General features: G+C 44.3%; 1 protein-coding gene and 1 long non-coding RNA gene across 6 annotated transcripts in view; one reads left to right on the top strand and one right to left on the bottom strand.

Moving 5' to 3' along the window:
* Ddc (dopa decarboxylase) overlaps positions 1 to 24488 on the top strand; it is an 84044-nt gene that overhangs the window by 12765 nt on the left and 46791 nt on the right. For 3 of the 5 annotated variants that reach the window (NM_001190448.1, XM_006514489.2, NM_016672.4), the window contains exons 2-6: positions 4730 to 4938; positions 9022 to 9135; positions 12127 to 12246; positions 20352 to 20486; positions 21586 to 21729. In NM_001190448.1, the coding sequence (NP_001177377.1) occupies positions 4738 to 4938; positions 9022 to 9135; positions 12127 to 12246; positions 20352 to 20486; positions 21586 to 21729 (714 nt within the window). In that variant the 5' untranslated portion in view covers positions 4730 to 4737. Of the gene's footprint in view, positions 1 to 3030; positions 3129 to 4280; positions 4377 to 4729; positions 4939 to 9021; positions 9136 to 12126; positions 12247 to 20351; positions 20487 to 21585; positions 21730 to 24488 lie in introns of those variants that run through there. The other 2 variants (XM_006514488.4, XM_006514487.4) reach the window with 2 other exon arrangements.
* On the bottom strand, positions 59 to 17257 carry 1700042O10Rik (RIKEN cDNA 1700042O10 gene). Its single transcript, NR_045178.1, has 4 exons — positions 17181 to 17257; positions 14224 to 14416; positions 2301 to 2423; positions 59 to 740 (listed from the first exon to the last, which is right to left on the bottom strand). It is a non-coding gene; the product is annotated as an RIKEN cDNA 1700042O10 gene (long non-coding RNA).

The following is a 24488-nucleotide window of genomic DNA, read 5'->3' as shown; positions in this document are numbered from 1 at the left end:
CATAAAAGCACGGTTGGATCCAATATACAATAGAGCAGAAATAAAATATTTACAAGGCTGAACGGATTCATTCATTTATTTATTCACTTATTCTCGGTTACCAAAGGACAACAGTGGAACAGAAAGCTACAACAATAATAACTTCATAACTGAGGGTTGATTGGGGGTTCTTATCTTCCTAAAGCCCATGAGTATAGAACTGTGCTGACCGTCGCTCCTATGATAAAGCATCCAGGGAGGTGCCTGGCTCCCCACACGAGCACCAACCATGACAGGGGTTCCGTGCAAAATCTATGCAGTGCAGCTGCTGCCGAGACAAATCAGGTTGTGTCAACAGAAACCCTTTTAGGGTCTGGAGAAGTGTAGGCCGTTGGCCTTATCACCGTCTACATCTTCCAGCTAATATTTGCCCAGCTCGGAGCCATGAATATCAGACAGCTCCAAAATGAGCGTGAGAGTCTCTTGAGGCTTTGCTCTAAGTACCTTCTGCAAAGGCTTCAGTGGAAAATAATCTTCAAATAAATGACAGGAGGGTTTGAAAAGAATAAGCAGGTATTATGTTACTGTTTGACTAGGAATATTTCCTTCCATAGTGGGCTGCTGCATGCTTATTTGTTTTTCCCTGGCACATCCTGCTTTGTCCATAAAGCTGTGTTATTCCCAGGAGACAGACACCACTGCTGGGCTGGGAGGCTGAGGGCCTCTCTCAGCTTTGTAGAACGTTCAGATACTTCAGCTTCCTATAAAAAGGGATTGCAAAAATGGTTACTTTTAAAGGCATAGAAATCACACGTGAGGTTCAAATCATAAGGGGGAACTTGTGAGATTTTGACACATAGAAATTAAATCTCCTGCAAAAGCTCTTCATTCTGAGTCTTAAAAGTCAGAATAAAATCATCCCACATTAGGTCAGACAAAAATGAGGAAAACATCACAAAACATAAACAAGCAGATATGAGGGTAGAAGTTTTTTTGTAATGTGTTAGGATCCTTGCAATTAAATAAAAAACTGCCGGTATTTAGTGGAAGATGCAGTGAATAAGCAATTCATAAATGAAGAAATCCAGACGTGAAAGCAACATCTGAGCACTGGTTGATTTCAATAGTCAGAGGTAAAAGAGAACCATTCATGCTTAGGAGACAGGTTAAGTTTAAAATTAACCTCTGTGACTGTGTAGCACTCCCCATCAAAGGAGAAGCCTGATAAAACAGTGTGCTCAGAGAAATTTAGCAGTATAATGTAAAAACACTAAAGCCATATATCTCTAGAAAAATTGGTCCTAAAGAAGTGATCAAATGTTTTCCACTTTTCGGACTTTTTCAGTTTTTTTTTTTTAGTGTGAAACAAAAACCTGCAGAACAGGTAAGAGGCTTGCTTTAGAGTAATTATCAAAAGCTGCTAGAATACTTGCCTGTAATTCATAGGGAGCTACAGTTCAAGACCTACAGAGGCTCCCTGAAGCTAAGGGCAGAAATGTACCCTACGCATATGTACCTGGGCGGAAGCTTATTTCACAAGTAAGACACAGAAAGAAGTTAACGATAGCGAATATGCAACGGGAAAGTTATTGCGTTAGTACAAGGCTTACTTGGACAAAGAACTGCTGTGTTGGGACGACTAACAGGCAGGTAGTATATACAGGGGAGAAACACTGAACTAAAGGATGATTTATGTACAGGGTGACACAGAACAGGAAGGCACAGATGCCATTATGCTATTCAGATGAGTGCACAACTTAAAAATTGCAAGCCCTATATTTTCCATTCAACGTTTTTGGGTTGCAGCTGACTGCAAGTAACTTAACTGAAACCTCAGAAGAAGAAAACCGAGACAATGGGGAGCTACTCTAACTGACAATTCTTAGTAGCACTGTCCAAAGCTATTCCTATGCATCTATTCAATACAATAAATTGATAGTGGCGGGACTCTCATTACCAAAACAAAAATCTTGATTTTTTATTTTCAGTTAAGGAAAACGAGGGTTAATATGGTAGCAATTTGAGAAGTATGTTGGTGTATAGCCACTAAACATGAGTCAGGGTCTGTACGAATAGGTCATCTATTGACCCTGAACCTCAGCTCTGCATTTTGCCGTCCCCCCCACCCCCGCCCACCTTTTCCCACAAACAGAGCTGGAAACAGATAATGATGGTAATACTCAGCAAAGGAGGGGCACCGCCTGACTGTAGCCAGGTCCCAGTGCGTATGTAGTATGTCATCGTGAGAAGGCACAGGACAGAATGCATTTACCAATATGGTTTCCCTCCCGCCTCCTGTTGGGCTGTAATTTATAGCTTACCTTATGTATCACCATTGTCTCCTAAGCACTCTTGGCTGAAATGTGCACCCAAATGGTAACTCTGAAATGGAGGCTGGGTCATCTTTAAATCATGCCTGTGTGTAGTCCCTTTAGTGGAGAACACTGGAGGAAGGAAAAACCTGATCAGGTACGTTGTCCTTGGATACCAACTATCTCCTAGCTCAACATTAGTCAGCTTAAACCCAGTTTGACAAAGAAGCCCTGCCTGCAAAGCGGATATTGCTAGCATCTAATCACATGTATCTCATCTCTTTCCACCCTTGGTATCTATCTGATCCAGCTTGCTACTTCCCAACCCCGAGACTAACTCCTATGCTCTCAGTCATTTTTCTTACTCACTGGGTTTAGTGGGTGCTATCATCATTGCCCTTGGTTGTTTGGTTAGAGTGAGAGACACCTAGGAAATTGATAAGGCACATGTCTTGGTGCGTATGGGACAATATTACCAGAAACTCTTGGAGGGTGGTCAGTGAACTGACAGAAGAACTAGCTTTGCATCTGAGCAGCACCAATAGACTGGGTCAGATGAATCAAAAGGCCGAAGGAGGAAGTTCCACTGCCCTGCCCTAGCAGGTATCTGTTTTTTGCTGCTGTCCTGACTGGTGGACATCAGACTCTGGCTTCTTCCGTCTCTCAATAAATACCAACACCCAGTGACTCCCTGTGGTACCTCCAGGGCTTTGATTTCTGGTTGACCATTGGTGGATCCTGTACGGAGACTTCCGGTTTCTTGGACTTAAGTGCCAACTTGTTTCTAGTCCTCCAGCTTGCTGACAGCCATTGTGGGAAGAAACAGCCTCTGAGCATGTGAGTCAACCCAAAAAACCGCCTTTTGTAGTTAGAAGTATATGTATATGGTGGGCTTCACTCCTCCGGAAAGCCCTGAGTAATCCCCCTTTGGCTACAGCTCCCCATCTGTCCCTGGTGTTTCAAAGTTGAGGGCAAACTTTTTTCCCCTATGCAGTACTCTTGAATAAAAATCTGTCTTCCCATTTTAAAAAAGTGTCTGATGAATCATTTTGAACGCATTTAACATCACAAAATCTGTCCAGCCCCCCTCCCATCCCAGACAATGGGGAGCATGGGGCAGTGCTGGGAACAGGACATGAAGGTCAGCTCCAATGCTAATCACAATGGATTTGACTCATCCCCAGTACTTACTCTGATGGAAAATCCATCTTCAATTACAAAGCTCTGGACTAAGGGAGGGATTTAGAAATGTATCCTTTGTTTAGCTTTCAATTGTCTCTCACAAATTTAGCAACTATTCAGGAAAGACATGTTACAAATGGGGAGGACAGGATTCTAGCAGGTTGTCTATCTTTCTTGTTTTGCAAATACATTTGATTTTTACCAAACATAAGTTCGAGACACTCAGTTTCTCCAGCATGCTAACTTGTATCTGAATCCTCACTTAAGGCTCACTATGCCTTCCTGACCAAGCACAGAGCCAGGGAACTCCGTGAATCATCAGAAGCTCACAATCCCTCTGCGGTTGAACCAGGCGCTTCTCTGCCTTGTGTTTTGAGCTCTTGTGATGTAAATTAAGGGTCCTTTCGCCCCCTAATCTGTTTTGACCTCATCTTTTATATTGTTACTGTTTTTCTTGTGATTTTACTGTTTAAAACGACTCTCGAAGAAATGTACTGCAAAAAGATTTGTCTCATGATCTGCAGCCCAAGTAAGCCGCAGTAAGTGCCTGGTAGAAAAATGACTGTATGTCAGCTTCACTCAGACTTTTGGAATGTTGAAGAAGATAACGAACACAAACTCTTGATAGCTGCCTGTGTGTCTGACTTGGGTAATATAAAGAAAGTACCATCCTGATAAGCAGATTATAGGCAAAGGTGCAGGTCACCAGGAGATGGGATTCCAGGAAAAGACATATATCTCTAGCTTTGGACAGAGCTGTGCTGTCTTAGGCTCTCGGCTGAGCCTCCAGAGATTGTGGTCCTACCCTTACCCATTCTTCAGGGGCTGCCGTGGCCGTCTTCATTTCTCAGCTGAAAAGTGGGGCTCGAAGTGCAAGGCTCTCATTCAGATGGCTAACAAAGGGTACATACAGGCAGAATGTGGGCCAGAATGGGAACCAGTATTTGTCATTAAAGTCGGAAGGATCCATAACTGTGTGCTTCTTGCATTTTACTGTGATATTTTTATTTTTAAATGAGGGTGCTGTTCTGTCTTCTGCTGACTGTCTTGTGAGATGTGGAGTGGTCATTGTGCAGCACTGTGTGGATCCAGTGGCATGTCTATCTCATCCAGACATAGAAGGTGGCAAGGGATGCTGGGTTGGGGACTGAGGGTCTTTATGATATAGAATCTCTGCTCCCTGGACTTGCTCACCCCCCTGCCCAGTTCAGAGTTATAATGTTTTATTGGTTGATTTCTATTCTCTCTGTCGGCAGTTTTCAACATGGATTCCCGTGAATTCCGGAGGAGAGGCAAGGAGATGGTGGATTATATAGCTGACTATCTGGATGGCATTGAGGGTCGTCCAGTGTACCCTGATGTGGAGCCTGGCTATCTTCGGCCCCTGATCCCTGCCACTGCCCCCCAGGAGCCAGAAACATACGAGGACATAATCAAAGACATCGAGAAGATAATCATGCCAGGGGTAAGTGAGTATGGATTTGAGGTCAAATAACAGCTGGGCTTATGCCTATAAAGCACCCCCTGAAAGCTGTACTTCCAGTGTCATGGGGTCACCACAACACGTAAGCTAAAGAGAAACTACTAACCTCTGTTTTGCTTTCAGCGGAGACAGCTTAGGTTTAGAGAAGTTAGGTGGTCCATGAAGCTCTCATGGGAGAGTAAAGGATAGAGCCAAACTACATAGGCAGTGCAAGGGCTTTCTCCAAGGCCTCCAAGACCAGTATTTGCATCACCATACAGGGTTCCTAGAGGGTTATTCTTTGATAGCACGAAAAAATAAGCTCCTAGTGGTCGATTGCAAGCAGTTTAATTAATTACCCTAAATAAAGGTACTTGCATCGTTCTTAGATCTGCCAAAGGCTAACGTTCATGTACCCAGAAAATGTTTGCTCCATTTTGTTTGGGCATGGACAGTTGTGCACAGGTTCTGCCTAAGGGCACAGAATAGCTGAGCTATCCCTGATAGTCAGAGGGATCAAAGGGTTGCAGTGAATCTCAGTGCCCCGTCTCCAGAGTACTACTTTACCCAGCAAGCAATTTACCTAAAAGCCTATCCTTTAACATGGCCTTGAACAAATGGGTGTGACCCTGATCATTAATTCCTGAACGAAGTCTGGGCCTGGTGCTGGTAACACTGGCGGATTGCACACACCCCTACTGGGGCTTACTAGTTGTGACTTTAAGGTGACCGAGGAGTAGGCAGGAGGGGATCTGACAGAGTGGACAGTCTGCTCTTGTTTTCACAGAGAACACAGAGGCTCTGGGGAGGCGCATAGTCAGCCAAAGTCCTGGGCTTCAGAGGCAGCTCCTCGGTTCCAGAACATCTCTCATAGCCCTCGTCAAGTTTCATCTTAAGGAGATTTCCCATGGCATTTGTTCTTTGAATATAACTCAAAATTCTGGCTCTGGCTTGGGAGTTGAGCAAATAAACTAAGCCGTTCAGCATAAAGCCAGTACAGGGAGGCCTAGTCAAATGTCAGGCCAAGTAGGAATACAGGAGCGCAGTGCTGGAAAAATGTGCGGTCCTCCCGCAGGAGTCTGTGTTCTATAGGAGTATTTACTGTGCAGAGCAAAGCTGGAAAATGCAGAGGCTCTGGCATTAGCTCCCCAAGTTACAGATCCAGCCAGCCCCCTGCTAGCTGTGGTTAACCAGAAGTTAGGTGAAGAGTCTGTGCTGTGCAGAGCCAGTGTAGAACTATCCACCCCACACATTCTGTGGCTATTCACAGAGAGGAGAGCAGGGGAGTGCGCTTTCCAGTCAGGATTCACCCTGGGAGGGCGGCAGACAGTGTGGAGCCTCCAGGTACCTGAAAGAAACTGAGGCCCTGGGCCCCATCTGTGCCCTCTGGCCCTCTGCCTTTGTGCAGTCTTTGGCCTCTTCCTCTATGGGGCTTTGCAATTACACTTTATAAAGGCATTTCCGCAAAGACAAGCGAGTTACCACTACAGATGTTTTGGTTTTTATCTGAACATTCTTTTTTTTTTCCCTAAAGCCTCATGGGCCTCACTCCTGCTCTGCTGAACACATCACTCAGCCCGTGAAGTTCTCCAGAGCCTCCGAGACTCACTGTCAGCCCCTCCCTCCCCCTCCCTTCCTCCCTCCCTCCCTCCCCCTTTCCTGTTCTTCATTACCCTGATTTTCTTCCACTCTCACTTTTTTTTCCCCCTCTGGCTCTGTCCCACTCCCAGGCCTGGAGACAGACTTGCAATGAGCCTTGCTGGAATCTTCCAGCTTTTAATGAGCTATCCTAGTTGGCTATCTTCTTAATCGGGGCTTGCTCGTGCCACATAAAGGCCTAGTGTGGTTTTACTGAGAAAAGACATGTTTATATCTTTGCAAAGACTATGAAAAAAAAAAAAAAAAAAGCAATGTGTTAGTCAGCTTTCTGACCCTGTAACACAGCTGGAATGACAAACTTACATGGGGACAAGGTTCATTTTGACATGTAGTTTTGGAGGTTCAGCTGCAGGACTCCTTGGTCTTGTTGCTTTTAGCTGGTTGTGAGCCAGTACATCATGGCCGAAGCACACAGCAGAGGAAATCGACTCACTTCAGGGCTGGAAAGCATTGGGGGGGGGGGGGGGGCGGGGAGCGGGGGGGGGGCGGGGGATCGCCATCACAGCCTCCTTTGAGGGCACATCAGCAAAGGCCTCTTAGTATCTCCCACTAGTGCCACCTTGGGGTGTGAGCCTCAAACTTAAGGAGCTTTAGGAATTCTTAAGAGCCACGCCATAGCAAGATGTTATAATAAAGAATGTAGACGTGGCAGCTTCGACATGTCTCAAGTTTGTGGAGGTTGGGTTCAGATAAGGGCTTCTTAAGTTACAGAGAGCAGCTTTGTACCCCACAGTGGTAGGGAGCTAGCTCTGGTCTCCTCCTCCTCCTCCCCCACCACCACACTTAACGTCTCCCCTCTAATAGCTCCTTCTATGCCTGACACCCAATGCTCCTCACATCCTGCAGACCCCTACTTTCATCTTTACTTGAATGTTTACATGGAGTGATTTGAGCTCGCAGCTTCTATAATGACAGGATCTAGGCCCCTCCTGCTCTCAGGGATCGTCTTTCCTTGTACTCTGGCGAAGAATGAATGCTTCTTTTCCATCTCTGCCCGCAGTTCACTTTGTGAAATCTCTTCCCCAGGACAGGCATATCCTTTAAAAATATATATATATATATATACCAGCCTAAGACTGTGCCTCATCACAGAAATTTGTACTTTGTACAGAGGAGAGTTTCTGAGTACATGTTCCTTACACTGGAAAATATATCCTGATTTCAGAGATCTTAAAACCCTCAGAGTTTTGTCTTATAATCACTGAAAAAGAAACATTTATTTGACTAGAATCTGGAGGAGAAAAGTCAGAAATAGTCTCACCTGGCTAGCGATGCAGAAAGAAACATAGTTTCTGGTTTTGGGAAATCAGGAGTGGACCATTTTTCCAGAATCTTTTGATCAGAACCATATAAGCATTCTGAACTTTTCAGAGAGAAATGTTTCCTTAGCCTGCTACAAACCACCACACAGAAGATCAACTTTCAATATTTCAAAAGTGGAATTTTTTATTTAATGAAATTCGGTGGTGGGGTGGGATTTGTGTTCAAACTTTCCAAATGGATACAGTCCGTGCCCTCTATAAATTCTGGAATTGTTAGTCTATGATCAGTCTCATATCTCCTTATACGAGCCCAAATCCCATCACAAAGCCCCACTCTCATGATCTACGTACCTTGCCAAAGCCCTGTCTCCTAATACTGCCATTTGGGGCTGGAGATGTTGTTTCAACTTACACATTGCAAGGGAAAGACTGCTCATGTAGCCAATATTGGTCTGTGTGTCCTTACCACTATCCTGGTTCCCACCATCTTAGGGATTCCAAAGATCACCACCTATGAGGCTCTTTTCCCTGTCAGTCTGAGCTTTTCCACTGTACCTAAGTCAGGGTTGGCACGGAGTAGGTTGTTTTCCTCTTCTGTGCTAGAGGAAGCAGGGGAGATTGTGGCTATTATGAGAAACCGAGGTAGCAACAGCTCTTCTTAAAGGAACTGATTGTTAGATGGACCAGATTGTACAAGACAGTGGAAAGGGACAATACCCAAAAAAAAAAAAAAAAATTGTTTTTAAAAATTGGGTATTAAAAAAAAAACCAAAATAGACAAAAGCAACTGAATTTGCTAGGGCAGCTTTGAGAAAACCAAGCCTTTTGCACTAGGATCTCGGTTGTGTGGTGCAGTGCTTTCCCTGTCCAGAGAACCCAGGAAGAACCCAAAGAGGTATTGCTGTCGCTCCTACCTAGAGACTTCACGTGTTATGAAAAAAATATAATAATTCCTACATTATCTTCTGAAGACAGCATTTCCTTCTTGACTAGCAAAGATATTGAAGCACAAACAGGAAGTCTGTTTACTGTAATGATAATGGGGTGAAATTCAGACAGAAAGTATAGGATGATTGAACTTGAGAAACTCTGCCCAAGTTGCCTTCTACAGGTACCTTGAGGAATTCACCACTTTGTCCTAGAGTAACTGTCCTCCTCCCCACAGGTGACACACTGGCACAGTCCCTATTTCTTCGCTTACTTCCCCACGGCTAGCTCATACCCAGCTATGCTTGCAGACATGCTGTGTGGTGCTATTGGCTGCATTGGTTTCTCCTGGGTGAGTATCTCCAAGACACTGTGGTGGGGTCTATTCTTGCATGAGACGGTGATCCCTTTGCACACAGGACAGAAACAGGTGGCTCTGTCACCTGTAGGTAGCAGGGCTACTTTGCAGAAAGCAGAGCTTGGGTCCCAGGGAGGAAGTTTCTAAGGGAAGAGAAATTCTGAGTGGAATATGGGAGAGGGAGGAAGGAGAAGGAGAAAGATAGAGGGGAGAGGGAGGAAAGGAGAAGAAGCAAGGAGAGAGGAAAGGAATGGAGGAGAAGGGGGAAGGGGAGAGGAGAAAAGGGAAAGAAGAGAAGCGAAGGAAGAGAAGAGAAGGAAGAGAAGAGAAGAGAAGAGAAGAGAAGAGAAGAGAAGAGAAGAGAAGAGAAGAGAAGAGAAGAGAAGAGAAGGAAGAGCAGAGCAGAGCAGAGCAGAGCAGAGCAGAGCAGAGCAGAGCAGAGCAGAGCAGAGCAGAGCAGAGCAGAGCAGAGCAGAGCAGAGAAGAGAAGAGAAGAGAAGAGAAGAGAAGAGAAGAGAAGAGAAGAGAAGAGAAGAGAAGAGGATTCAGCATAGTACTGTTTTTTGGTTTCTATTTGTTTGGTTTTGTTTTTTTTTTTTTGTTGTTGTTGTTTTTAATAACCACTTGATTTGAATCAAAATCCCAGTTCAAGGTTGTGAAGCTTCCATTCCCCCAAGACCAGAAGATTGCTATGCACTCTGACTTTGGAGACGGTTCCTACCCTTGACTCATTCATCGGCCTCCCACCAGCCTACTGTCCAGCCTATCTGATGGGCAAGGAGGCAGAGCAAAAGTGCTAAAAATAGGCCCATGCCTGCCTACAGGCTACTCACCCCTCCCTGTGTGAGGTCCTCTTCTACATGGAGTAAAGACTTAGAAAGTTCCCTACTGAAGGCATCTGGCCTAGGTCTCCCTGAGCTCTGTGTCCCAGCTGTGTGCTTCAGGCAAGATTTGAAGCAGATGTCATTGGCTCTCAGGTTCTGAGCCTGCTCACTCCATGAAGAATTCCTCAAAGCCTAGAACTGTCTTGGGCTCTCTAGATAGAGAGTGAGTGTCTCTCATATTTGTGCCTTAGATTCTTGTGCTTATGAATTCTCAGCAGCCATCAGGGCCCAGCTGAGCTGACTGCTTTACCACATGGCACCTGATTTTCTTCCAGCTGGGATACTGAGGGGCTGGGCTAGTGGGAGTCACAGCTCATGGGAAGAGCTGAGATGGCCTTCTTGCTGAACTGTTGCCATTGCTCTTAGGTCAGGCACTTGGGGCCTTCTTCTATAGACCAAGCCTAGGATGAGTGTATCCTTTTCTTTCATTAAATGTTGTTGTGGCAGGTTTCATTGGTGTCATTCTGCTGCTCCAAAAGCCACTGCATATATTTGTCTGGAGACCCAAAATCAACCTCTGACTTATCTGCTTTTCTAGGATGGTCTTGGTTGAGGAAGAGCCTGACACAGAGGTTGTGTTGCTTGATAGCTGTGGTTCATAACATGGAATGTTGGCTCCTATACTGAGAATTAGCATTAGCTTGGCTGCAGTAGCACCCAGCAGGATGGGGATAACCATCTAACCAGCAGGGGGAAAGTCCTCAGTTCCTCTTGTCATCAATGTGTCATAATTCCAGAATGCACAAGAGCAGCCTGGTCACCATGTTGTGCCCCTTAGGTAAAGACCCAAAATAAATGGAGGCTCAAGTCACTTTTGCCTGGACCTGAGAGTACCCAGCTAGCTACTTTCTGTGTGCAATGAGAGGAGAGAAGCCAGACACCAAATCACTGGGGAATTAAAAGACTACATGAGATGAGTGGCTTATCTGATGTTGCCTAGCAGAAGAAAGTAGGCAGTACCTGTTTTCTTGGCTCCATCCTGCCCTATAAAATTTGCTCCTGGCCATGGAGGAGGGTCTTCTAGTAGACCTTTTTATATTGTTCTGTTATATGATCAAGCACACCGAGCACAAGCAGGCAGGCATGGTGCCATCCCCCTTACACCAATCTGGATGAATGAAAGAAGCTATATCTGAGACTGAGTTCAGGCATTTGAGGCCCACCTGAGATTGAAAGAGTTTAAATTTGGGTTTTAGCCAGGCATTGGCCCTAAACTCCTCAGGAACTGGGCTGCTGTTTCAGCATTAGCTCTTAAAGAACCATGGCTGTGTATGTGGTGGGCTGGGGAAGATGATGCATCCAGGGAACGCTCTCAGCTTATACCCTGTGACCTGTCATGGGGAGATGATACAATTGGTGGGGTAACTCAAAAGGGGCCCATAGAGGTCTACCCTCATGGATCCCTGATGGATCTCATCTGGAAGGAGATGAGGAAGAGAGAGAAATGTCTTCCTTGTAAAGCTCTGTCAGTGTTGTCAGGCCCAGGCTCTGCTTCCAGGCCTCCTGGCAGAGCCAACCCCTGAGGCGCCCTGGGATCTCTGGGAAATGAGAACATAGCATTGTCTCGATCCATTTTCAGGGGGAGAACAAAATGCTGTAGCCTGAATCCTTTATAAACATTAGAAGTCTACTCGAGGGTGTGAAGAACATGCTACTGGCATCTGGCAGCAAGGCCTGCTGTGTGATCGCAGCAGAGAATATGCAGCGGGCAGCAGGCATGCGTGAAACAGACAAGAACTTCTGTTCTTGGAGTGAACTTCCTTGTTTCCATCTAATCCACTCCCGAGACGACCCACTTTCCATCAGTTCACGAGCAAGGAGCCACACAGGCTGGCTGACCCGTAAACTCCCCCACCTCTTAATATTCTCATCGTGGGTTCAGGTTTCAACATATGAATGTGGGAGACACACTCAAATCCCAGAAACCAAGGGATTAATTCCCCACCAAGGGTGGATTTGGGGGGCAAAAATGTGAACTTTTTGTTAAATTGATCAAATAAAAACCACCAAAGAAACAATGCTTTCCTGTGTCACTCCTTTGTGCGGAGGCCAGCTGCCTTGTGGCTTAGCTGCTCACTTTCTCCCCCAACCCCCACTGCAGGCTGCAAGCCCAGCGTGCACAGAGCTGGAGACCGTGATGATGGACTGGCTGGGGAAGATGCTGGAGCTGCCAGAGGCCTTTTTGGCTGGAAGAGCTGGGGAAGGGGGAGGAGTGATCCAGGTAAGGCGGGGAAAGCGGGAAGGCAGACTTTTGGGAGTATGGGCTCCACAAAGGACCACAGCTGCAAACAGAAAGCGGCGCCCACGTTGCTTTTGGCCGTGCCTTTAGGTTTCTTCCAGAGAACAGGAAAGCCGGGGAAGTATGCTCTTGGAGAGTTGATGGAATCTGGATTTAGATCCTGGTGCTGTTTCCCATGAGCACTCATCTCCACTGGCTCTTCTGGTATATAGAACTAAAGCTAAAGCATAGGTAGATGTTGGCGTACCCATTGCTGACCTCCATGTCTAGGCACTTTCCAGACACACTGACTTCTCACTGTGAATTAGGCACTCCATTTGACAATCAAGGAAACTGAGGCCCAAAACAACTAATAACATACCACTCAGCTTCTTGCTTGGGAGTTACAGACCTTGTGTCTGTGTATTCTAGAACCTAAGGTCTTGCGGCCACCACAGAATCCTATCTTTACCACAAGTGACAGCTGTGGCCATGCTTCGATGGCTGTATGTGCTACTTGGCTGTATGTGTTATTTGTCTGTTTGCCAACAGCTTACCTAAGGCTTCTGCTATGTCTATGCATACATTTAATTCATTCTCTGTATTCATCAGGAACAACTGTAGAGCTTACAAGAGGGCACACAACAGATGCAAATGACAGCCGTGGTGAATTTTCCATTCCACCAGGATCTTCAGAGTGAATGATTGGAATTTATGCTTTTTTTTTTTTTTTTTTTTTAAGACAAGGTCTGACTATGTAGTCCTGGCCTGGAACTCACTATGTGGAGCAGGCTGGCCTTGAGCTCTGAGGTCCACCTGCTCTGCCTCCCAAATGCTGGGATTAAAAGAATGTCCCATCATGCCCTGGCAAATGTGAATCTTTACAAAACATTTTGTAACACAGACAATGAACTCCATTAACTCAGCAGCCCTCCTTATGTTGTTTTTCTCATGTCAAGTTCATGGTTTTAACACTGAGAAAGTATTACTAACCTTAGAATCAAGAAGTTTGTGTGTGTGTGTGTGTGTGTGTGTGTGTGTGTGTAACATATAGTTTTTTCAGAAGCTCTGATAAGCAGTGATAGCTCCACATATCTTATGGATGAGAGCACTGAGGCTGACAAAAGAATGCCTTTGTGGAAGATCACATGTCTGCTATGGACAAAGTAAACTAGGAAGCAAGACCCTTGTCTTGTTGTCCTGGGACTATTTGTTTTAACTTCCCATGTATTTTAACCTCCAATGTATGGTCTCTTTCTTAAGGGTGCTACATGCAACTTAGTGGCTTTAAATACATTTCTTATCCTATGGTTCTGAAAGTCTGGCCTAGGTTTTAGTGAACTAAAATCAAGACTGTCATCTTAAAAGCCCAAGGGGAAAATCCATTTCCCCCACCTCCTCAAGTTTTCTAAAGCCTTCTGGAATTCCTTGGCCTGCTACTCCCATCTCCACCTCCCAAAGCAGCTGCATTCCATCTCGCTGACCTTTCTCTCACTGTCATGTTCTGACTGCAGATGTGAAATCGGGTCTCCACTTTTAAGGACCCATGTGATAGGATTGGGTCCACTCCGATAATCCAAGGTAATCTTTCCAAGTCAAGGTTCTTAATGTAATCACATTAGCAAAGTCCCCTTTCCCCTGAAAGGTAAACAGTCTCTGTCTGGGAAAGAGGCCTGGCATCTTGGTGATGGGAGATGCAGCGCGTGTTGCATGCAGTCTGCAGAAGCTCCCAGAGAGGATTTGTTCTCAATGGCTTCCTAGCCTCTGCCCCTAGAGAGCCAAGCTCAGCAGGGCTCCAGTGGGCCTGAGAATGTAATTCTTGTTCATTCTAATGCATTAGAGTGGGCAAGCCAGCAGTCCCTGTGGCTCAAACCATTCTTTTTTAAAGTCTTTGAATATGTCCCTTTGTCATAACTAGGTCACTGTAAGTAGGGAAGCTGATAAAAATGAACTACTAGAGTTAGGGAGGCTGAGAGTCACCTGTAATACCAACAGTTGAGAGGAGGAAGCAGGAGGATCGGGGGTTCATGGCCGTCCTTGGTGAATTCACGCCAAATAATTCTGGGTCATGCCTCTGAAGACGGATCTGCTGGCTTCTTTATCCCTGAATGGCTGCAGACTCTCTCTGGACACTCTGACTTGATTGTCCTTGTTAAGGACGACAAGCATGCCCCTGGGACGATAAGCATGCACCAGGGTTAAGGTTAGGGTTAGGGTTAGGCCATTAGACCCTATTAAATAAATAAATAAATAAATAAATAAATAAATAAATACATACATACATACATACATACATACATACATAAATAAATATTACCATATGGATTTTATACTATAACATACTAGTACACACATACACATGTATGTAATAAGTAAGTGTACACATATGCTGTACCATAACTGAAGTATGAATGGATACTATGAACCAGACTTCTCAAAATGACAGCTGGAATGTTCTCGGGAAGTCCCAGTATAATTTCACAGAACTTCTTTTTTCTTTTCAAAGGTTGTGTGGCATGGTCAGACTTCCTTGGGTAATGTTACAAAAAGGCATGGCACAGATGCTGTTCTGGCTTGAAAAGGGGCTGCAGCACACGTCCCCAAAATACACAGTCAGAGATGTTTCTTCTAGGTGAAGCGCTGGTGGCTTTCCAGGTGTTGACGCTGGAATCCTGATTTTCCAGGGGCATGCTTGTCGTCCTTAACAAGGACAATCAAGTCAGAGTGTCCAGAGAGAGTCTGCAGCCATTCAGAGCTACAGAATCCAGCAGATCTGTCTTCAGAGGCATGGCCCAGAATTATGGTTTATTTATTTCTGGGCAAGTATCTCACTCTTCAGAGTAGGCCTGACTCTAGAGCAGATTTTTTACTATAACTCCACATCTTGGCTGAGATTTTAGCTTTGTTAAACCCTGCTACCTCATGAACAATACAGCTTTCTATCTACCTTGGGATATTTCCTCTTTTCTATGTTAGTGAGGAGGCCATTTCAACCCTTTTCAGGGGCTTGAGTTTCCATAGACTCAGTACCATTTTCTTAAGCTCTCTCTCTAAGCTCGCTCTCTCTCTCTCTCTCTCTCTCTCTCTCTCTGAATAGCTTCTTTTCCCCCCCTCTTTTCAGTCATTTTCTCCTCTATATTTTCGGTGAATTGCTCATGGTTTTCTGTGTATCACTGTAATTTTCCACATTGCCAATTTACTATCTCCCATGTCAATTTTGATTACACTTTCTTACTTTTAAAAATGATTGTGCCCTCTGTATTTATGGATAATGGGCACTCACTGTAAAATGGGAAAATGCAGTAACTATTTTAGAGCATAATTCTCTCTAGTCTTAGTCTAGTATCTCTGTATGTGTGGTTACATAAATTGAGATGATTCAATACATATATACAATGTTTTCTTATATTTTCACTGTTTAAATACTTTAATTTCTTTTTTTTTTTTTTTTGGTTTTAGACCAGGCTGGCCTCGAACTCAGAAATCCTCCTGCCTCTGCCTCCCGAGTGCTGGGATTAAAGGCGTGTGCCACCACGCCCGGCAATACTTTAATTTCTTACTACTATTACTGCTGTGTGTGTACACGGTAGGTGTGCACGGATACTCATGCCATGACTCTCACAGGGAGGTCACTTTGTGAAGTGAGCTCTTTCTTTATACCTTCTTGTGGGTCACCAGACTTAAAGGATAATCTCTCTTCCTATTCAGCCATCTCACTGGCCCTCGGCTGTTTTAAACTTTTTCTTAATTTATTTTTTCAGTTAGTAAACAAAGCAACGGGCTTCATCATAGCACTTTCACACACACATGTGAAATGTTTTTCACAAATATTTTATTCTTATCTACCTTCTTTCTCCAGCGCTCTCCCTCACACTTCTTGTTACTCTGTATTGGTCCTCCCCGTGCCCCGTCTTGTCCAAATATTTTTTTGAGAATATTATTGCTGTACAATTTTTAGGATGTACTACAATTTATGTAAATAACACATAAAATATTCATGCCATATTACACTTTTCAGTCCTGTGAGTAAGAATTCAGAGGACAGCCTTTAGGACAAGAGGCAACTGTCTTCCATCAGCTTCCTCCCCATGGCACATAAGTGCGCCACCAAGACCAGAATAGCACCACAGGAGAGAGCACTTTTGGGTCGCTTGTCATACGGTGAAAACAATTTCATTTTCGAGTCTTTATATCCAAAGACGAATCTTCTAGTTTTGGTACTTCTCAAAGAATTTTACAAGTAACAAAATTTATTGAATAACTATTACAAAACCGACTGTGTTCTAGCCTATTTATTGTGCTTTATATAATCAATTTTCATCCTCAAAATACTTATGAGGATTAGTTGCATTATCAACCTTAGTTTTCATAGCAAAGAGATTGAGGCTCAGACAAGTTCAGTGGCAGAAACTAAAGGCAGTGTGTAAAGCCGGTGTTAAGTATTATCACCAGCTTGCCCAGGCTCTCTGCGTGGGATAGAGTCTGGAGGTTTGAATGCTACCATTGGGTTAAACCACCTTTTCAGCGAAGACAATCTCATTTTGAGAAGTCCCAGCCTTAGGTTAGGACTAATTCTGGCATCTCTCAGCCCAGGCTTCAACAAAGCCCTGGTGAGCTCAACCCACTTAGTTTGGGTTAGTAGAAAGCAGACTTCCTTGTGTTTACTGCAGGGAGCTGGCTGGCCCTTTTCAGCTCATGAGGCTGATTGACTGTAATTTGTGAGGCCTTAAAGAGCACTGAGCCCAGTGACAGCCCGCAAGGCAGTCTGCCTTATCGATCCCCTCAGAGCTGTAATCACAGCTTAGCATCCGCGCAGCAGTGGGTGTCTGAGCCCAACGGCACACCATCATTGTGAGGCCGGACAAATGAGACCTGCAAAATGGGTCTCTTAATTGGGTTTGAAAGCTCTTGTAGAAGAAAAGCTGCCAATTTCTTACCCTGTGTGAGGTGACATTTGTAAAACCTAGAAGATGAAAGGACCTTTCGGCTCAGGGCATCAGCAGCCCTGAGCATCGACTCTCCAAAAGGTCCCTCCCACCTCAGAGCAGGCTCGCCATGGCAACCTTTGTCTGCCTGAAGCAAAGGCATTGGCGAGCCACACAAAGACGTGGGGGTAAACCGGTTCCAGGTAAACGAAGGAGCAAGTGTGTGGGCTTAGCTCGGTTGCAGCTCGGGGCTGTTCAACCCCCAAGTTTCTCAGTTTCTCAGCCACGAAGCACAATAATCAGCGTGGGCTCTTCACCTCTCTCTCTCTCTCTCTCTCTCTCTCTCTCTCCCTCCCTCCCTCCCTCCCTCCCTCCCTCCCTCCCTCCCTCCCTCCCTCTCTCTCTCTCTCTCTCTCACACACACACACACACACACACACACACACACACACACACACACACACAACTTTCTTGGTATAAAAGAAAGAAATTTCTGTCAGAATATGGAGAGCACCCTTCAAGTCCATAATGAGCTACTCAGAATAATAAAGGTGTCCAGGGCTCCGAAGAGAGGGCAGACAGAGTCTCACTATTTAGCCCTAGCTGTTCTGGAACTCGCTATGTAGATCAGGCTGGCCTCAAACGTTGAGATCAGCCTAACTCTGTCCCCTTCTGAGTGCAGGGATTAAAAGTGTGTGCTACTACAACCACAATCCACGTTTTGTTTTGTTTTGTTTTGTTTTGTTTTTTGAGACAGGGTTACTGTGTGAAACAGAGCCCTGGCTGTCCTGATCTTACTTTGTAGACCAGGTAGGCCTCGAACTCACAGAGATTCTCCTGCCTCTGCCTCTGCCTCCGCCTCCGCCTCTGCCTCCTGAGTGCTAGGATTAAAGACATGTACCACCACACCATGCTCCCACAATCTACTTTTTGTTTGTTTGTTTGTTTTGTTTTGTTTTGTTTTGTTTTTTGTTTTTTTGAGACAGGGTTTCTCTGTATAGCCCTGGCTGTCTTGGAACTCACTTTGTAGACCTGGCTGGTCTCGAACTCAGAAATCCGCCTGCCTCTGCCTCCCAAGTGCTGGGATTAAAGGCATGTACCACCACGCCCGGCCACAATCTACTTCTTAATAGACAGACCTTGAAAAACAGAATGTGGCCAGAGTGTCTGAAATAAGCAAGCCAGGAGAGAAAAACAATGGGATGCACAGGGGAAGTGGGAGACGCAGCGTCTGTTTTCACAGACTTGAATTTCCTGAAATGGCTGCCAGTCTTGTCGGCCTTCTTTAACGTGGTCTGAAACTATGCAGGACGACTGTTGGAAGTACAGCCCAGAAGGAAATGTGTGAGTCACTCAGATGCTGAGTGAAGACCATGGTCTGTTTATCTGAATTCATGCATTACAGCTACAGAAATAGGAATATGTGTACCTAGCTTGAAAGCTCACCCCACTCCTCAGGGAGTAGGACTTGATTCAAAAAAAAAAAGGTAAAAGCAGTAGATGGGAAAAATCAAAGTGGGAGATTGTGATTGATGAAGGGGGCAAAATATTAATAAGAAAAATTTTCACCTCTACACAATTCACTGTATATTTATCTGGAAAACTTCATGTCTTAAAAACTTTCAGAGTCAGCAAAAATCTGATGGGTTTTTCCTGAGACTTGTCTCCCAGCGAAGCTGAGCGCAAATGCTAGGAAGTACCAAGAAAAACCAGACGGAGCCTCATTTTTTTTTTTTTTTAGATGTATTTATTTATTATATGTAAGTACACTGTAGCTGTCTTCAGACACTCCAGAAGAGGGAATCAGATCTTGTTACGGATGGTTGTGAGCCACCATGTGGTTGCTGGGATTTGAACTCCAGACCTTCGGAAGAGCAGTCAGGTGCCCTTACCCACTAAGCCATCTCACCAGCCCCGGAGCCTCATTTTTAACCATACCCAAGTCTTACTGCAAATCTGGTGGGATGTTACAGAGGCCCATCTGAAGATGAAAGACATTAAAAAAAATAGGATTCTTTTACAAATTATATGGGATAAGTGATACAGTGGGCTCTGAACCCATTTCTTTACTCTCAAGTTCAAAAGATGAATCACATTCAATATTTCTCCACTTTGCTGAAGCATACTGTTGGGATTTCTTGCACTGGTTCACCAGGCCTGCTATAACAAAGAACGGAGCAAAAATGACTGAAACAGCATATTTGTTGCTCCCGAGTCCCCCATGAAGGCTGAAGGCCAAGACCAAGGTGTCAGCAGGATTGCTTTTCCTGAGGTTTAATCTTGAGTTGCTCACTTCTGCCTTCTCAAAGTCTCACCTCTATGTATGTCATGTCTGCTGCCTAATTCCTTATTCTCAGGACACCATTCAGATTGGTTTTGGGTCTACCTTAAAGATTTAATTATTACTTAAAGGTCCCCTTTGTCTCTCCTCCCCTCCTTACTGCTTCCTAATATTCTTGCTTCTTACCTTCTTTTCTTATGTGTATTTTGAGACCTTCTCAAACTGTAGCCCTAACTGGCTTAGTACACGTTATATACCCAAGTTGGCCCTGAACTCACAGTTATCCTTAGCACTAAGACTACAAGCATGTAGTGTAAAACGGTGTTTGGCTTAAAAGGTCCTATTTCTATAAAGTGTAGGACATTCTGAGATGCTGAGGTCTAGGGATTCAGTATGTGGATTGCAGGGAGGGAGGGAAGGAGCACAGTTCAGCCCATTACATTAAGGACTGGGAGAAACTTTCCAAGTCAACCTCTGCGTGTCAAGGAAAATGCATTCCTATGTTATAAGCAAATACAAATTGTTCTGTCCACATGCATAGGAACACAGAGCAGGGATTGGGCAGGTTGCCCTGGATCAGTCTCTTCCTCTGATGGAAGTGGAGACAGTATGTCCCAGACGGCTTAAGGAACCCATGAGAGAACACCTGCAGAGTCTTGTATATGCTACAGGATCAGAGTGCTAGCTCACTGGGACATAATATGGATAAAACAATGTCAAACTAATTACAAGAGCTAAACCAGCCCCTGCAGATGTGAGATGCAAAAATGAGTGAATTTTGCAATTTCTGGCTCAACTTTTAAAGGAAACTATGGACATAAATAATATGTCTTCCAAAAGTTTAGACTGGGACTTCTTTGCAACATTTCAAATTTCATTTGGCCTTTTTCTCTTGGATTCAGGGAAGTGCCAGTGAAGCCACCTTGGTGGCCCTACTGGCTGCTCGGACTAAAGTTATCCGCCAGCTGCAGGCAGCCTCCCCAGAGTTCACACAAGCTGCTATCATGGAAAAGCTGGTTGCTTACACATCTGATCAGGTGAGTGTGCTGGTGTGGGCATTGGCCCAACACCCGACAGCCCCCACCTCCCACCCCCATCCTCCACCGCAGAGCTGAATCCAAGGAACAGTTAGCATCACGTCAAATCCAAAAGCTGGTCCTTCGGGATCACAAGGCAGAGAAACTCCTCAGTCTATCGTGGGAGCTTGATAGATCTAGTCAGAAATAAAATACACATACTGAGAGCCTCCGCAACTGGCTGGAAACCATTTCTGTAGTGTGGAACTGCTCAGTGCCCCTGTGGCCTGCCTTTAAGGCTCCACTGTGGAAAAATTGGAAGGGAGACTCAACCCAATGCCAAATCCTAGCTTTGTAAATCATGTACATTCTCAAAGCCTACTTTTTTTTTTTTTCCAAAAGGGATAAAAAAAAAACATCATGCCTGCTGTGAGCACTCAGCCCAGCCTGTGGCTTGAGAGGACTGACTTCGAGTTCACTATAATGCTCATAAAACCCTACAAATAGAAGAAAATAAAAATTTAGTACTTTTAGCTCACTTATTGTATTTACTTGACTTTTTGATCGATCGACTGTTTCTATCGTTTCTTTTTCTTTATTTTATCTTGTTAGTTTTTTTTTTTTTTTTTTTTTTTTTTTTGAAGGGTAGGTGGGGTCAGGGGTTGAAATGGGTTTTCTCTGTGTAGCCCTGGCTGTCCTGGAACTTTCTAGACCAAGCTGGCCTCAAACTCAGAGATCTGCCTACCTCTGCCTCTGAAGCGCTGGGATTAAAGGAGTGTGATGCCACCATCCAGTATATTCTTTTATCCCTCAGCCCTGTTCGTCTCCTTTGGTGTGCAAATTGCTATATCCTTGAATCTACATGTATTCAAAATCACACAAGTGAATGAAAAACTTAATCGATGTAGAACCGATACTCACTCTGGCAGTATTTGATTCGTTAGACTGGAAAGCAAGGTTCTAGGATGGAAACAAGTCCAGGAAAGGAGTGCTTTCAAAAAGGAGGAGGGGAAGATATCAATTCTACCACCTTCTTGGGGCATCAAGAGCCCAAAACAAGTGCTCTGTAGAACCTGTGACTCAGATTCCATTCGTGACTTACTACTCACTCTTGTTGCAGGCGCATTCCTCTGTAGAAAGAGCTGGGTTAATTGGTGGAATAAAGCTAAAAGCAGTCCCTTCGGATGGCAACTTTTCCATGAGAGCTTCTGCCCTTCGGGAAGCCCTGGAGCGGGACAAGGCAGCTGGCCTGATTCCATTCTTTGTAAGTTCAATGCTCAATGGAGATGGCACTGTGGGGTCCTCTGGGTCTTGTCTGGGCCTAGGGTAGAGTTTGAGGGGTGTGTGTTCTGGGAAGAGGTAGTCACTGTCTTCTCTTGTAGTGACTTGAATGAGAAATGTCCCCCATTAGTGCTAGTTAGGCATTTGACCACTTGGTCCCTAGGTGTTGGCACTATTTGGGGAGCTTAAGGTGGTACAGCCTTTCACTAGGAGTGAGCTTTGAGGGGAAAAAAAAAAGTCCTACACCATTTTCAATTCACTCTTTCATCACACTCAGAACTCAGGATGTGAATTCTTACCTTCCTGCCCCTCCTGCAAAGCCCGTTGCCTGCTGTCATGCAGCCCCTGCCATTTAGGACACCAACCTTCTGCAACAGGAAGTCAGATACACTCTTCCTTCTTTGTCTTGGTCACGCCAACAGAAAAGTAACTAAGATTCTCCTCTCCAAATGATGCCTCAAAACTTATAGTCACACAGGCAGCCCTGGTCAAAATCAGTGGGTCACATGACAAAACAAAATGACTGTAAGAAAGACTTGTAAAGAGGAAGGTGAGATGTCAAGGGTAGAAAGGAGATAGGAGGGAATGGGGTGTGAGAGTAACCAGAATGGTTATAATGTGTATGAAAATGACAAGGAATAAAATTATAGTTTTAAAAAGAATAACTGCAGGCTTTCCTGCCCGGGTTTGTTGCTCTTAGCAGATGCTAAGAAGGTTGGTTCATTTGTGTGAGGCTTATGAGCAAGCAATAAATTTTCCCTCCAAGGTAAAAATATCTAACAAGCCAAATGGCATGCAGGCTCTTTTGTGTCTAGATATGCATTCTAGTGGGGGATGCACCTGGAGTCTGGGAATTGTCATGTTTCTGACATAGCCACAGCAGTATGTTCTGCCTGGGACTAATATGTCATGTTTGAAGCAATTAGAGTGTCATGACTGTGGCTCTGTGGATATTCTGTCTGGCTACACAGTATTACCCAAGGGAGCTTTAGGAATGCGGACTCTGGGCCCCTTTCCTGTAGAATTTTGGAAGCCTGACCACTGGTAGAACCAGGCACATTAAATAGCAAGAGTCTAGTGTGCATCTGGGTTTGAAAAAGATGTTTTAAAAAAATCTCTTTTAACCTTTTTATTTTTCAGTGTTGGGGATGGAACCCAGGGCTCACAGGAGGAGCCTTAACACCTTGTGTAGGATACCTGCATCCAAACCTTTCTAGTAGTAGTAGTAGTAGTAGTAGTAGTAGTAGTAGTAGTAGTAGTAGTAGTATTGGTGGTGGTAAACTTATAGGATAACAACTTTCCATGTGGATTTTAAAAACACTCCCCAAAGCCTGGTCTACAAAGTGAGTTCCAGGATAGCCAGGGCTACACAGAGAAACCCTGTCTCAAAAAAACAAAACAAAAACAAACAAACAAACAAACAAACAAAACAAAAAACAAACCCAACCACTCCCCAGTGTCAAGTTATCCCTCCCATCCCTCCCTCAGCTCCTGCTTTACCCACACACCCTTTCTCTCCCCACCATGGAATTCTTCCTGTTCCATTATTCTATCCACCTTTGCAGCACATGTATTCTACTATCCTCTCATTCTTAAGATCCTTATTTCTCCCTCTCTCCTTTAGTGGTCCCTTTCTACCATTCTAGCTTCAAGGTAAACACAAAAATCTAAAGATGGCAGCTATGGTCCACATAGGGATGATTAAATGTGGTGTTAGTCGTTCTGGGTCTGAGTTATCTGACTGCATCCACTTGACTGCAAATTTTGTTTTTCATTAAAGTGGAATAAAATTCTATCGTGTGTATAAACCACATCTTCATTGTCCATGTGATAGCAAATAGATAGCTTATTTTATTTCCTCGCTATTGTGAATAGAGCAGCCATGAACATGGATGAGCAGTTATCTCTGTGTGTGTGTGTGTGTATGAATATATATTCTCTTTAAATACAATACTATATATTATATATGTATACATAAAACTATATATTATATTTGTATATATAACAAATATATATTCTCTATATAGAAGACTATATTATATATATATATATACATATATATATATATATATATATATATATATAAGAATATACATCTGTGTATATATAAGACTCTGCAGCTATAATAGGCTATAGCTACAGTCCTTTGGGTATATGTCCTAGAATGATATAGCTAGGTCACAAGGGAATTCTCCTCGTTTTAGAGTAAGCTTCACACTGATTTCCATGGTGGCTGCACCAGTCTGTACTCCAATCAACAGTGAGTGTTCCTATTTTCTCACTCCCTCAAAAGCATCTATGGTCATTTGTTTTCTTGATCTTGGCCATTGTGACTGGGTTAAGGTAAAATACCAATGTAGTTTTAATTTGCATTTCCCTGGTGGCTAAGGATATTTCTTGGACATTTGTATCTCTTCATTTGAGAACTCTCTGTTCAGTGTTCAGCCCACTTTTAATAGGTTGTGTTTTCTTGATAATTGGGTTTTTTAGTCCCTTTTATATTCTAGACACTGGTCCTCTGTCAGATGCATAGCTGGCAAGGACTTTCTCATATTCTCTATGCTGCCCCTTCACTCGGGTTCCAGTGGAGCATGGAATCTTTTTAATTTCATGCTTGCCGGCTTGTCGACTGTTGGCTGTGTTTCCTGTACATCTGAGTCTATATCCTGAACTGTGCCTCTCATTGTCCCCTCTAGATATTTTGGGTACAGCATTGAGATCTTCGGTGCATTGAAAATCGAT

This window comes from Mus musculus, chromosome 11 (genome assembly GCF_000001635.26).
Source record: "Mus musculus strain C57BL/6J chromosome 11, GRCm38.p6 C57BL/6J".
Classification (NCBI taxonomy): Eukaryota; Metazoa; Chordata; class Mammalia; order Rodentia; family Muridae; genus Mus; species Mus musculus.
This window is presented reverse-complemented; position numbering and strand designations above follow the sequence as displayed.